At 36.9% G+C, this 15,067-nt stretch overlaps 1 protein-coding gene across 1 annotated transcript in view; it reads right to left on the bottom strand.

Annotated features, from left to right (window-relative positions):
- LOC104592287 (N-terminal acetyltransferase A complex auxiliary subunit NAA15) overlaps positions 1–8,558 on the bottom strand; it is a 52,299-nt gene extending 43,741 nt beyond the window's left edge. The window contains exons 1-2 of the mRNA XM_010251574.3: positions 8,326–8,558; positions 5,070–5,148 (exon numbers count right to left, since the gene is read on the bottom strand). Coding sequence (XP_010249876.1) covers positions 5,070–5,148; positions 8,326–8,376 — 130 coding nt within the window. The 5' untranslated portion in view covers positions 8,377–8,558. The remainder of the gene's footprint in view (positions 1–5,069; positions 5,149–8,325) is intronic.
- Positions 8,559–15,067: the final 6,509 nt, after the last annotated feature.

The raw sequence follows: 15,067 nt of genomic DNA, 5'->3' as shown, positions 1-15,067 counted from the left end.
ATTGCACCACTTCTACAGCTCACAACATCTCACAGTTCTTATCCTATGATCGTCTGTCTCCATCTTACCGGTCCTATCTTACTTCCATTGCCGATGTCCCTATTCCAAGAACAGTGCAAGAAGCCTTATCAGTTCCAGAATGGAAAGATGCAATGCAAGTTGAAATGGATGCCCTGTTGAAGAATAATACTTGGGCACTGGTTGACCCACCAAAAGGAAAGAAACCGGTGGGATGCAGATGGGTGTTCATTGTGAAGCATAATGCTGATGGCTCTATTGAAAGGTACAAAGCCCGGCTGGTTGCAAAGGGGTTCACTCAGACTTATGGTATAGACTACTTGGAGACCTTTGCCCCAGTAGCCAAGATGACCACCATCTGAGTTCTGTTATCCCTTGCAGCAAATCATTCTTGGCCCTTGTTTCAGATGGATGTTAAAAATGCCTTTCTGAATGGAGACTTACAGGAAGAGGTTTACATGCAGTTGCCTCCTGGATTCTATGATTCTGAGACGGGTAAGAAGGTTTGCCGACTAAACAAGGCATTGTATGGTTTGAAGCAATCACCTAGAGCCTGGTTTGATAGGTTCAGATTAGCCCTTGGAAAGTTTGGTTATGTACAGGCTCAATCAGATCATACACTATTCATCAAGAGGGTGGAGTCCTCTCTGACACTACTTGCAGTATATGTTGATGATATTGTGGTGAAGGAAATGACAATCATGAGATTGAGTCCCTCAAACAGCTCCTTCATCAAGAGTTTGAGGTGAAAAATCTTGGTGCACTACGGTACTTTTTGGGTATTGAAGTTGCTAGATCCAAGCAGGGGATTTTAATCTCTCAGAGAAAATATGTTCTAGATCTGTTGGCGAAAACTGGAAAGTTGGGGGTTAAGCCGGCTGATACACCCATCGAACAAAATCACAAGATTAGTGCAGAGGGCGAGGAGCCTCTTGAAGACAAAGTTATGTTCCAACGGTTGGTTGGAAAGCTCCTATATCTCTGCCTCACTCGGCCGGATATCAGCTATGCAGTTAGTGTTGTTAGCCAGTACATGCACTCCCCTAGAACTTCTCATCTTCTTGCGGCAGAGAGAATATTAGCATACTTGAAGAGATGCCCGGGTAGAGGTATACTGCTCAAGAACAATAATCACATGAGGGTGGAAGTCTATACAGAAGCTGATTGGGCTGGGAGTGTTGATGACAGAAGGTTTACCTCTGGATATTGTGCCCTTGTGGGAGGTAACCTTGTCTCTTGGAAGAGTAAGAAGCAGAGTGTTGTTTCCCGCTCCAGTGTTGAAGCGGAATACAGGTCAATGGCTAATGGAGTGGCTGAAATCTTATGGCTGAGGTCACTACTTGAAGAGTTGGGTATTGACTATGAAAAGCCCTTAATGTTGTATTGTGATATTCAGGCAGCTATTAATATAGCTCACAACCCAGTGCAGCATGACAGAACTAAACACATCGAAGTTGATCAACATTTTGTGCGAGAAAGGGTCACATCACAAGAAGTGTGTCTTCCGTACATCACATCTAATATGCAGCTCGCGGATATCCTCACCAAGGTTGTACCAAGGAAGAAGTTAGAGACAGACCTATCCAAGTTGGGAGTGTAGAGAACATTGATGTGGGCCCCACTACAGTGGTCCCCACTATGTTCGTAGGACAGCATGTGTAGTTATTTGTTTCAGTTATAGTAGTGTCAGTTTGAGTCAGTTTGTTAATTCAGTTGTTATTTATTTCAGCTTTATTTACTTTATTTATTATGTAAGTACTAAGGGCAGATGTGTCATTTCCATTGTGTACTAAGCATAACCTATAAATAATAAGAAAGTGGTGGCGGCAGTTCGGTTAGAATCTGTTCCTCCTTTCAACCACTTGTGTTCTCCTGTTCCTCTTCTATTCTCTCTTCTTTCTCTCACTTTTCTTCTATTTTGTGAACCTAAAACCTATTAGGATTCAAGACTGATTACAGTCTTGATCTTTTACTCAATGCTTCCACTATGTCTATAATTTTTACAATATTTCTGACTTTTCCGACATGTTTCTTGTATTTGGATGGCTGACATTTCAAACCTTGGGCGCACCTTTTAAATCATTGACCAAGGCTGCATTTATTTGGGTAATGCAAGAGATTTCAATGAACGGGAAACAAGCAAAAAGGTCACCGAGTATAGAGAATGGATCCCACCAGAAACAGGGTTCATTAGGCTTAACTTTGATGGAAGTAGTAAAGGGAATCCAGCCATCAGGAGTGGAAAGTGTTTTCAAGAATGAAAATGGAAATGTCATAGCTCTATTCCCAAGCCCAATTGGGATAGGAGATTCATCAAGGGCTGAGATTATGGTTGTAATGGAAGGAGTGCAATGGGTGAGAAATATGAATTTGATGAACTTAGTGATTGAAGGTGACTCACATCTGGTGACAGGATGGTTGCAACATAGAGAAACCGTCTTACGGCAATAAAGAAATGAATTTAAAAAAAAAAAAATCAGATGGCTTGACTCGAGACATTAAAGTGAATCATATGGGTGTCGAGGGCTGCCAACAGCATGACAGATGAACTAGCAAGACAATGGGTGTAGGGACTTCAAGTATTTTGGGCACAATTTTAAATAAAAAGAAAGAGGAGAGGTAGTAGTTTCTACCCCTCCAAAGGGTCTTTAAAATACATATTTGTTATGTTTCATAATTAATAAAAATGAATGGTTATATCAAAAAGAGGGCATCCAAGTGAAAGTCGTGTATTGGATCAAAGCATTAAAGATGTTTGAACCTTTTACTATTGAAGGCATACTCAGAGGGTTGAATTTGGTGGTGGCTGTTTCTTCCCATAGGGCTGCTGTCTCCTTGCCTTGGGCCCCACAAAATGAAGGCTTGGTAAATTTAAACTTTAATTAGATGCAGATTGGGTAACCATTGAGAATAAGGAGTCTTCAGAGATCATAATGTACAAATCTCTGATCAAATCCTTTCAGAATCATCCATAGAACAATGGTTTAAGGTCACTATAGTAGATATTAGAGGAATAATATTTGGCTTGCAGGCCATGATGTCATGACCAGAGGTAAAGCATGCCACGATCAACCAAGCCAACAGCTCATATTCCCCACCTAATATAATTTGCTAATCCACCAGGTGAATAGCATTGATGCCTTTGTCCCCTAATCACAGATTTCAACAAACAGAGGATTGAAGTGAAAGAATCCTCTTTAAAACAATTCTTGAATGTCCATTTTGGTAAAAAGTCATGATGCATTATCAAGGAAACAAAGATAAAGAATAAAAAACAATAGCATTCTAGTTTCAGAAAGTTACAATGCATTATCTGGAAATTAGTTCTTATTTCCAAATTACCTAAATACAGTGAAATTTATCATATAATTTCTGATTATTTCAAAATGCACCAGGTATCAGAATGACAAATGTCAAATAGTTCACAACTCATAGTACCTACTATTGTATTTCTCACAGTTTCCAGCACTGTGTATCCACAATAGAAAAGTTTGATCTATGTCTACAGAAGAAACTAACAAGTACCCTGACAACATTATCCAGATTCACACAGTGTTAACAGCAGGATCAGAAGTGGAGACCACAAGCACTTTAAGATAAGGACATGCAATTTATTAAATCAGTTCTATGTAAGAAAACCATTGAGTATGGGCACTAAATGAAGATTTTATGTTTAAATAGAATTTCCAATCTTTCATGCATGTATAAACCCAAACCTCAGATAGTAGATAGTAAATCATCTTTAGAGAGAAGTTATGATGTATTACAATAACAAATTTCAAAGTTCAAGGTGTGTGAATTCATCTATGCAGAGCAACAAAATCTAAGTCCGAACAGTTACTAGACAGTCCAGCCGTCCAAGAGATCAGGTATCCTATATCATGCTTCTACATATGGAATATGGGAAACAAATAGTGAATTAGTTTATACACTATTCAAATAAAATCTAAACAAAGGAATGCAAGGATCTTTGAAAACAAAGAACAAAATGTGCATGACCTGATAGAACTCACACACATTTTGACATATGCGCTTAAGCAGTCCAGGAGCATCTGGTATAGGAGGGGTGATCATACATGATAGAGGCAACTTCATTCTTAGCTTCTGAGGACCTGCTGGGGTTGGAAATGCTTGACATCAAAATTAATGATTCAGCTACAAAGATTGAAACTTGTCTCTTTAACTGGAAGGACAGGAATACAAGTGGAAGGGGATTGTCAAGTTAAGCAGATGACATCTGACCAAGAAGTACCTTGGGTTCTAAGGTTTCTGGTAAGGGAACAAGGGCAGTAAATGCTAAACTGAACTGCTCATTCAGGTAGATCCCAAGATTGGCAAATGGCTTGGCTGATAGTTTGGCTAAGGCTGGAGTCACTAGAGCGAATCTGGTGGTGGGACAGTGTGAAGGACTTCCTTTTATTTGTATAGGAGTGATCAGCTGCTTGCTGATTTTGTATCTTACCATCCACTGTTGTAAATAGGGGAAATTGGTAGAACTGTTAATGGATCAGGTCTGGATCAGGACAGGGTGGACCAGTCCCAAACCAATTTTTAATCGGTTCTCTATGGCAAACCCAGAATCAAACCAATTATTAATGGGGATAATCATCAGACCAGACTACACTTGGCATCTATAGTTGCCTATGATAATAACAACTTAGAACTTCATTTTGATATAACCTTAATAAAAAGTGAGAGTAAAGTAAGTTGCTTAGTATGTTGCTAAAATAAGTGTTTTTAACTAAAAATGTTGTTTACACTGTCTATGAATTTTACCCTTCTACACACAAAATATAACATAAATTACAAGAAAACCATGGGGCCTTTATGTATTCTTGACTATATAATCAGTACAGCTCTGCCAAGTAGACATGACCCATTGACAACTCTAGGAATTGGTTTTGAATTGAATGAAATACCTTTACCATTGACTATCAAAACATGAGATAAAATCTAAATAAAACAATACATCCAAACCATAAGCCTTAGCAGTGAACAAATTGATGAAACTCAACTACATGGAATGTACATATCTTACTAAAGCTGCATACCTCCATGATCTGGAAACTTTTTTAATATAGCATCTGCAGCTTTCAGTCCCTTCTTGTATTGTTTAGTTTCATATGATTTCTGCAATTGTTAAAATATGTGAGAAGGATGTTCCAATAGATATTGATCTATCTGAAGATTTGGGTTTAGCTACTACACTCAATGCATGTCTTCTTTCTAGAAAAATGAATTATTTTTATTGGAAAAGCCACCACCCACCACTATATTCATGTGTGTGCTCTTGGTAAGACCCAGACCCGGTGCTATACAAATATTTCAACTCCAAGCAATACATAAAAAAGAATTCTGGAGCTTGTATATGGACAAAAAATTAGCAGCCAATAGCCAGGCAAGGAGGAGGAGGAGGAGGAGATGAAGATCATAGATGCATATTGATGCCCATGAATAACCATTGATGCACCTGCTTTGTTTTTAACCCATTCACTGTGAATGGTTTAAAATTAACTACATCCATTTAATTTTGATGTGTTGTCACAACAATAACCAAATGAGACATTTAGTTTTGAGTACAGATTGTAGCAAACTGTAATTATACCAGTTAAGTAGAGATCAAAAAACTAATATACATGCACACATATACATATATTGGTAGATACAAATATACATAAATATAAGCATGGTTTAAAATGTCCATACATTTCCTAATATTTTGACAACATATTTCCATTTCCACGGGCACCAACACACAAAATTACTTGAATAGACATAATACCCAATGAAAACTACCAGTGTCATATGGGGCACAAGAAATAGTATAATATTTTAAATGTGGATTAGCAGTGTTATTGATCACCTAATGGACATTATTACCACCTTGAGCTAGCTAAAAATTCTGTTCAAACATGAAATTAAATCTTACTTTTCATTGTATGATAAATGACTTGGTTGATCTATTAGAATCATTTGCAATTTCTATGAGTTTAAATTTTGCTTGAGTTCACTTTATCACGTAGTTTTAACTCTTAAAGTTTAGAAGACAACATCATAGCATATTTTCTTACCTATTAAGTAAGAATGACATCTATGTAACAAATTATTTTGCTCTTGTATACTTCACAACAAGTAGAAGAAAACTTAAAATAATCACCAACAACTGGGCAGATTGGCTTTGAACAACCGAGGCTAAAGATGGTTTTCCTTTTAGGTTGGAGTAGCATGGTGATTGAAAGGAACTGCCAAGTGCCAAGTGGTGATAAATTTGAAGTCTTCAACTGAGGAAGGTGAATGCACCCTCAGAATTTTGCTTGTATGCAAAGGCTTTATCTTCCATCATGAGCACCTTGTTCTGGAATCCTAGATTGGCTAATGCCTCATCCAAATAAGTTGTTAGATGAGTGGTCGGAAGATGAAACCTTGTATTGGAAGAAGGAATGGGGGAATGTTATCAAAGTGTCGACTCTCAACTAGCCATTGATTAATCAACCGTCTAATAATTTGAGGACCAGATCAACTACATCACTGATTAGTTGGTCAGTATTCATTATGTGGCTACCTAGGAGCTAGGACAACTAAGCATCAACTAGGCCAACTAATCAATTAATAACTAACCACCCTAGTTAACCACAAATCCATTTTAATGCTTCATGTTTTTGTTAGTATCTCTAATTATTTGAAATAATACCAAATGTGTTTGCATTTTGTTATATTCATACTATTGCTTTAATACTTGTGAAGAACATGAGTGATGGTGGTATATAAAATAGAAAAAAAAAAAGACACAAAAAAAAGGTAGTGGAGTTCTTTCAAGTTTTCTTGCAATTATTAGTGTACTGGTAATGGTATGGAGTTGCCACAAACAAAGGGCATATCAATTAGTCAAGGCTGCAGACTTTCTTTGGAGAATAAAGGCCGTAATTCCTTTTTTTATCAGCATAAAAGCTGTAATTCCTTTCCTAGAATATCCAGCCTCACTTCTTTTATGCTTGCAAAACAAAGACCGTAAGCTAAATGTCAAATATCATTCCATCCTTCCATAATTGTAGTTTACATTAAACTATTTACAAGGTTGTGACAACATCTTAAATTTAGAACATATCTTTTCTTTCAAAAACTAGTCAGCACCTAGGCATTAATTAGATAGGCCAAAACAATTAATCATCACCTCAACATTGATAAAACTGGTTAGCATAACTTATAGAATTATTTCCTTCGTTTGTCCATTTTCATGAAGTATTGTATTTAGGGCTGCAACTTGGGTGGGCGGTGACTTATCAAAAAAAAAAAACACAACTTGGGTGGACGGTGGGCCTTGGTTGAACAATTGTTAAATTCTGAAGGGGCCCAAGCCAGATGCAGTGGAAAGTCTTTAAGTCAGGTGCCCAATTTGCACCCGAATTGTATTTTACATTGTTATGTTCCACGCTACTAGAGTTTCAATTTAGTATCCCTTTTCATTTTATCATTGATAGATGCATTTCTGATTGTATAAAAAAACTATCAAACAACCATGAGAGGAATAATTGCAGCATTATAAAGCTCAAGGATGACAGAAATGGTTGAACATGTAATGAAAAAACCACGGATCACTGTATATTAATTTAGCTGAAATCATTATGCATGGTCCGGATAAGCAGCAGCATGAGAGAGAGAGAGATGGGTATTAATCAGTTACTTAAACCCAGGCGAACAGAATGCGTTGCAATTACAAGTTACCTTCCTAAACAAGGATGTTGACTGATTAAACAACACAAGGAAAATTTTGATCATTAAAGAAAATAAGTCAAGACCAGAGTTTTGAGCTTTTGAAAAAGATGAAACACCGAACGAGCTATGACTAGAAGAATTAATTTTTAATTTAGAGTTTTAGACAATGTCAAAGAACGAGTAATCAGTATAACATATTTGGATCAATCTAAGTGATCAGTGAGAGCGCATAAGTTTCCATCGAAAAGTTAATCGGATATGGCAATCCAATATTCCAGAACCCAAAGGCGACGTGCAATAAGAAATCAAAGACATTTTACAACCATCTTAGCAGTCATAAGACTTGAACGAAACAATTCAGAGTTCGGACACAACAAGCAGGGAAAAAAAACCGAATCAGAGATTCAAGGAAATGTATGAGCTAAAGAACCTAAAGAAACTAGGGTTTTAGCGGGAAGAGAACTTGGAAAGATTACGAAAACATGAAAAAGAGAGAGAGAGAGCCAGAGAATAAAAATTATAAGGAACTAGGATCCCTGATGATTGTTACCACAAAACAAGTGAAGAAGACAAATGAAGAGGAGAAGAACTTACGACAATGAGCTTGAAGAGGTTAGCCTCTTTTGGAGGGAGAGAAGCCCCCATTGTTTCGATGCAGAGAGATGAAGAGGAGCGCAGGATAAGGTTGCGTGTGCACAGGTTATGGCTGCGCAACCGGAGGCGAGGTGGTGTTTTATAAGCTGCAACCCTACCCCCAACAGCAGGTAGAGTAGTGAACCAAAACGAGAAGAAATGTGTAAACCAAAACAAATTACTCGTTTTTAGGCTACTCCGAATAAAACGAGGCCTGCGGTGCACTGGGGTGGGGAGTATGCGCAATTTCCAAAATTCTTAGCAACCCCCTTTAATTCTTATAATTTACATGCATACCCCTAGTTGATGAGTTGATGTCAGTAATTTAACTTAAGTAGCATCCCATCCCGGATGAAGGCGGGTATCGATACCGCGAGACCGGATCTGCTACTCACACCTGGCGCCTCACAGACGCCTCACACGCACATCCTATCATTTGGAACATCTCCCGTACTTATTAGTTATTATTTATGGGAGATGTTAGATGTGCATGTGAGGCGCTCATTTGTGAGGAGTAGATCCCGTCACCGATCCCGCAATACAAAACTCTGACAATGTCTCAAGGTGTCATGTAGGTGTCAATGGTATTTGAAAATCTGATTTCAAATTCGATATTCTATATAATCGAACCAAATGAAATCCGATATCTTATTCATATCGAATAGTTAATCATATTCAATTTGGCTATAGTCTTATCTGATTTGATATATATCCGAATTCGACCAGTTATTTAATTCCTATATATAATATATAAAATATTTAAATGTCTTATATAATTTACATATATAATAATTAAAATATTTTAATTCTTATAATTTACATGCATACCCCTAGTTGATGAGTTGATGTCAGTAATTTAACTTAAGTAGCATCCCATCCCGGGTGAAGGCAGGTATCAATACCGCGAGACCGGATCTACTACTCACACCTGGCGCCTCACAGACGCCTCACACGCACATCCTATCATTTGGAACATCTCCCGTACTTATTAGTTATTATTTATGGGAGATGTTAGATGTGCATGTGAGGCGCCCATTTGTGAGGAGTAGATCCCGTCACCAATCCCGCGATACAAAACTCTGACAATGTCTCAAGGTGTCATGTAGGTGTCAACGGTATTTGAAAATCTGATTTCAAATTCGATATTTTATATAATCGAACCAAATGAAATCCGATATCTTATTCATATCGAATAGTTAATCATATTCAATTTGGCTATAGTCTTATCTGATTTGATATATATCCGAATTCGACCAGTTATTTAATTCCTATATATAATATATAAAATATTTAAATGTCTTATATAATTTACATATATAATAATTAAAATATATAAATAATTTATATATTTATATACTTGATATAAATAAAATATTTATTTTATATATTTATTAATTACTTAAAATAATTAATTAGTTTAATTTGAACCGAATATTCGAATATTTAATCGGATTCGAATTCGAATATTCATTTTTAATATCTGTTGGATATCGAATCAAATTTGAATATTGACTTTTTTAATCGGATTCAAATTCGATCCACTTACACCCCTAGTGTCATGGGCCATTTCGGGCTTTGCGGCTCTAAGTCTCGAATAATGGCTACAGCTTGGTCCTAACCCAGGTTCTAGGCTCTAAACATAAGCCCATACCCATGCACAATATGGCCTAATTCCCGATCCATGTCTTTTATGTATAAAATATTACATATACATAATATTTTTATTATGTTATGATTATATATATAAAATATAAAATAAAATAACATATGTAATAAATATGTGTGTGTCGGGTTAGGCTTGGACCAGCCTTAAAGTATTAGATCCAAGGGCAATTTTGAAAATTGTAGGCCCAGGCCTGGAGCGGGCCTAAACATAAAACATAGGTGCAAACAGAGACTAGTGTAAGGGCAAGTTTAACATTATATAATTTCATTTAATTTTTATATGACCTACACCAAAACCAAGACAAGTACAAGTATACTCGTATATAAATTTAATAGTTATAATTAAAGTGCAAATTTTTTAAACTACCCTTATGGTTTGTCTAATTGACTGAGTATACCCATATTATTTGACAATTGTCTAACACTACCCCTATTGTTTTTAACAATTGACTAACTATACCCTTATCATTAGTAGCGATGTCAATTTACCAGTTTTGGGTTGGACTCCATCCAAATCAAACACAGACTAATATGACATATATGGATTGGACCTGGTTTGTCCATAATGAATTTATATTAGATTGAGTCAATATCTGATCCATTTATAAAAAATAAGAACATAGGTGTAAATGGACCAGGTTTGAGTTGAAACCAATATAAATTAACAGGAATTTGAACAGATTGGACAATCTTTGGACCAATCCAAAATGGTCCAAAATATTCATTGGATTGGATTGGACCAGGTCCATTTGTAATGGAATCACATTGGATTGGACCGAATTGGACCAAATCCAGTCTAATTGACACCCCTAACCATTAGGATCCGTTGATATTCCATCAAAATTTATACACAAGTGACATGTATTTTTTTTTAAATCTAATTTTACCCTTAGTCCCTCTCCCTCTTAGGGGTGGATTCGAGCCGAGCCAAGCCGAATAGTATTAGGCTCGAGCTCAGCTCGAGACTATTCTATAAGGCTTAAGTAAAAAATTCATAAGCTCGAGTTCGGTTTGGCTCAGCTCGTTTTATATTCTATAAAAATAAAAATTATACATATTTTTTATTTTATATTTAAAAGATAAAAAATATAATATTTTTATTATATATATTATTTTCTATAATTTTATTATATATATTAGCCAATTTGCGGGCCTCACGAGCCGAGTTAGGCTCGAGCTCGACTCGTTTAATAATCGAGCCATTTAATTAGGTTGTAGTTCGAGTTCAACCTAGGCTCGTTGCCACCCCTAGTCCCTCTTTCTTCTTCTTTACCTTACACACCCAATCCCCTCCAATTTGACTGATCTGGTTTGTCTCTACTATCTTCTGCCCGATGGCAATCGGTTAGACGGTGCCATCCCTCTACTCAACCAGTCCTCCCTCCCATCTTCGATGTTTCCCGGAATAACCTCAACGGCATCATTCCGGTCATACCCGCACTCTCCCGCTTCGGCATTTCCTCCTTTTATTGGAACCGACACCATCATCCCCGGGGGCCGCAATGGCGTTTGGACAGAAAACATCATCCCAAAAGCAGCATGAGCGAACCAACGTGAATCCCATAATGCAAGTGGCGGAGAGTGGGTGTTGTTCTATGCTGGGGAGCTATAGGCTTACACCGAGAAGTCTCTCTCTCATGTTCTTTTTCTTCCATTATCCATTATTTGCCCCTCCTTTCACTCCTGCAATACCTATTGGACAACCAAACTTGTCTCCTCTCTCTTTTTTTCATGTCCCTAGAGCAGTTGATGAAGGCTTCCGTAGACGCAACAGAAACAGAGCAACTACTGCAGTGCTGCTGGACTTAGGGCTGAGGCCGCTAAGTAGGGGGGGTGGAGAGAGAACAAGTGATGGAGAGAGAGAGAAAGGGCTTATGCTTTTTGTCTGGATTTCTGGATTCCGTCTTGATCAAGAAGAAACGAGAGGGAGAGGGGGGGGGGGGGGGAAGAGAGAGAGAGAACCTACAAAACAAAGGAACCCATACCTGAGAAGAGAGAAAGGGATGGATTTCACAGGCAAGCTACCTTTTTAAGAGGAATCAGCTTCAGCAATATTAAATTCCTGATTCACATAATATTTGATATAGTGATATAGCCATCTTGGGATTCATGAAAAACTGAAGGGTCCAGCAAATAGATCGAGCAGCAGCTTCTCCACCAAGAAGCTACAGTTTTCTTGTTTATTATTGCTGGTGAGAGCAAGTGGATTTCAGCATATAAACCTGGCGAATACGGTGAGATCGAGGGTCATCATAGGTCTTTGCGAGACCTAACAAGGAATGCACATCAAGGGTCATCACAGGCAGATTTGCCGGTCTTTCATTCGAATCGTGAAGGCCCATGCTAACGAGAACCCCTATGTGAAGATCTGTACGGGAAACCACTTACGGCTCCGGTTGCATAGTAACTGGAGAGGGAGATTCTGTAATAGTAATGATCGGCGGAGGCTCCGCCATCTCCTCAGCTATTTTCGTTGGCAATATAATCTTCGCCAGTGGTGGTGACGATGGCTTCGTTGACATCCCACTACGTGCGAAGGAGGTGAAGAGTGAGAGATAAAAGTGGTAGAGAGGAGAGAGAATTGATTTAAAAGAGATTTAATGAAAGGGCAAAATTGACATTTCATCCTTTTCGTTAATATTTAACGATGGTTAAGGATATACTTAATCAATTAACTAAATTATAAGGATAATTTAAGAAATTTATCCTACTTAAAATCATAGGTCAAGACAAAACCTGGCCCAAGGTCCAAAACCAAGCCAGGTCCAAGCACGAGTTATAAGTTATAACTCTTATTATAGGTACTAAGACAACCTAGCCCCAAGCAATTGTGCAAGCATATCCTTTATTATTTATCATCAATGTTTTAGAAGCCTACATAGAAATGGAATCACTTTTTGGTGCAGGTTAGTGGATAAAATATAGGAAAAATAAGTCAACCCATGATATTATAAATTGAATAATAAAAATATAGAAATATATACAAAATATATTTTTTTAAGAAAATTTATAAAAAAGATGGATATGCGTCTAAGTATATATTGATCATAATATTAAGGCTTCATTTGGAAATAGTGCAAATGTCAGTTTAGTGCATATATTCACTATAGTTCAATTTTACAAGTGTTTTGATAATAATGTGTTTGTATAAAGAAAATGACAACAAACCAAATTCCAATGCATGTTTGAATTCAAAATGGAGATCGACTTCAGTACTCACAACTCACACCGTTTGCACAACCTTTTACAACCGTGCATTGGAAATATCTCCATACTTGTATAATTTTTTCATGGGGAGATATTCCCAATACAAGGCTGCAAGGGGTATCGTGAGCACAAAGCTGATTTCTTCAAAATGAGAGAAAAGTGCATCCAAAAAATGGATGCACACTTTTTTTTTATCAAAAAGCCACAACTTTTTAAAAAGAATACAACACTGGATTGGATTGGATCAAATCCAGTCCAATTGACACCCCTACCTGAATACACCTCCAATCCTTGACACGGCATGCCAAGACCATCAATAAGAGGGCTTTAGAATCAACAACATGCAACGGTATCTCCTTAAAGCAAAAACTTTTACAAATAATCTACATGGATCCAGATGCACATTGAGAACATCTCCCCGTGAATTTAAGACAGCTTTTCAGGTGATGATATATTCTAATGTGTGGCCAAATTCCATTTTCTTATGATTTTTTGCTTTTAGGGGATTTGGGCTCAACCAACATCCCTCCTTGATATAAATACATGCAAACGGTTCTATGACTAAGCTTTTTAAACCTTTTATTAGGGTCATGAAGTTGACACCATTTAGAAGGTGCAAGTGTGCAACATGAATTATTTTTCTTATTGCCGGTTTCAAAAACACATCAAAACTACCCGATTTAAAGATAGATTGTTTCTCCAAATAGAATCACAAAAAACATGTTCTTGGTTGTGTATGTGCTTTCTTTATTGAATTTATATTCTTCATCTGACTATTTAATATCATATTCTACATATCACATAATTTTCACACTACAGAGTTTGTTTTTGTTCTAAAAACCATTATTTTAATGGTTCAAAAAACATGTATCGTTTTTTAAACAGAATCAACTTGTTTTTGTCTTTCAAAACAGAGCTCAAGAATATGCCTTTTTTTTCCTGATGTGACAATTTCAAAGAGAAATGAAAACAATATCATTCATGTTGTAGAACACTCCCTTAATCTACTTTTTGATGATTGATTTATTCTAAATCAGACATTATAAAACACATGGAAGCAAAGAAGCACATTGATCTGGCTATCTATTGAACCAGGTCAACTATATGGTTGCAAAGATATACATTAATCTTTTTTTTTTTCTCTCTTTCAGTAAAGAAAGATCTACATTGATCAAGACTACCCACACATGCTCATTCTGTTAACTATTCTATTGGTTGGTGGTTCTTCGATCATTTGAAAAAAGCCATTAGTCATGCATTTTGTTTGTTAGCTCAAAACCCATCTGCAGATATTTTTTAGCCTCAAAATTCACTCCTTGTGAAGGGGGAACCACCATATATGGGGAATAAAACCTATGAAAGGGGCATTCGAGTTCGGATCTGCTGATCACGATACGTTGCTGGCCATGCACATCCTGCCGCACATCAGGAATATTGGTTGTACTTTGAAACACCAATATCCTGAAGCATAGTTGGATGCGCATGGCCAACAATATGTAAAAACCTTATCTCGCTCAGAAATAAAAGGTAAAATACTTAAAATGACCCCTAAGTTCTAAGAAATTGATTAAAACTTATCCTACCGTTTGAAAAATCCCTTGAAGTATTCCCAATTTTCTTGACAATTGGCATTGTCATTAAATATTAACAAAAATATTGAAATATCAATTTTACCCTTCCATTAAGTAAAACTCCTATTTATCTTCCTCCACTTTTTTCATCCTCCTTTTACCACTGAACATAAGCTCCTCCCCTCTCTCTCTCTTTTTCTTCTTCTTCCTCCATATCCTCTTTCTCCCTTTACCTTTTTTATAATATGCCTTTGTTCTTC

The sequence above is a fragment of the Nelumbo nucifera genome, chromosome 8 (genome assembly GCF_055504915.1).
Source record: "Nelumbo nucifera cultivar China Antique chromosome 8, China Antique-T2T, whole genome shotgun sequence".
Lineage (NCBI taxonomy): Eukaryota > Viridiplantae > Streptophyta > Magnoliopsida > Proteales > Nelumbonaceae > Nelumbo > Nelumbo nucifera.
This window is presented reverse-complemented; position numbering and strand designations above follow the sequence as displayed.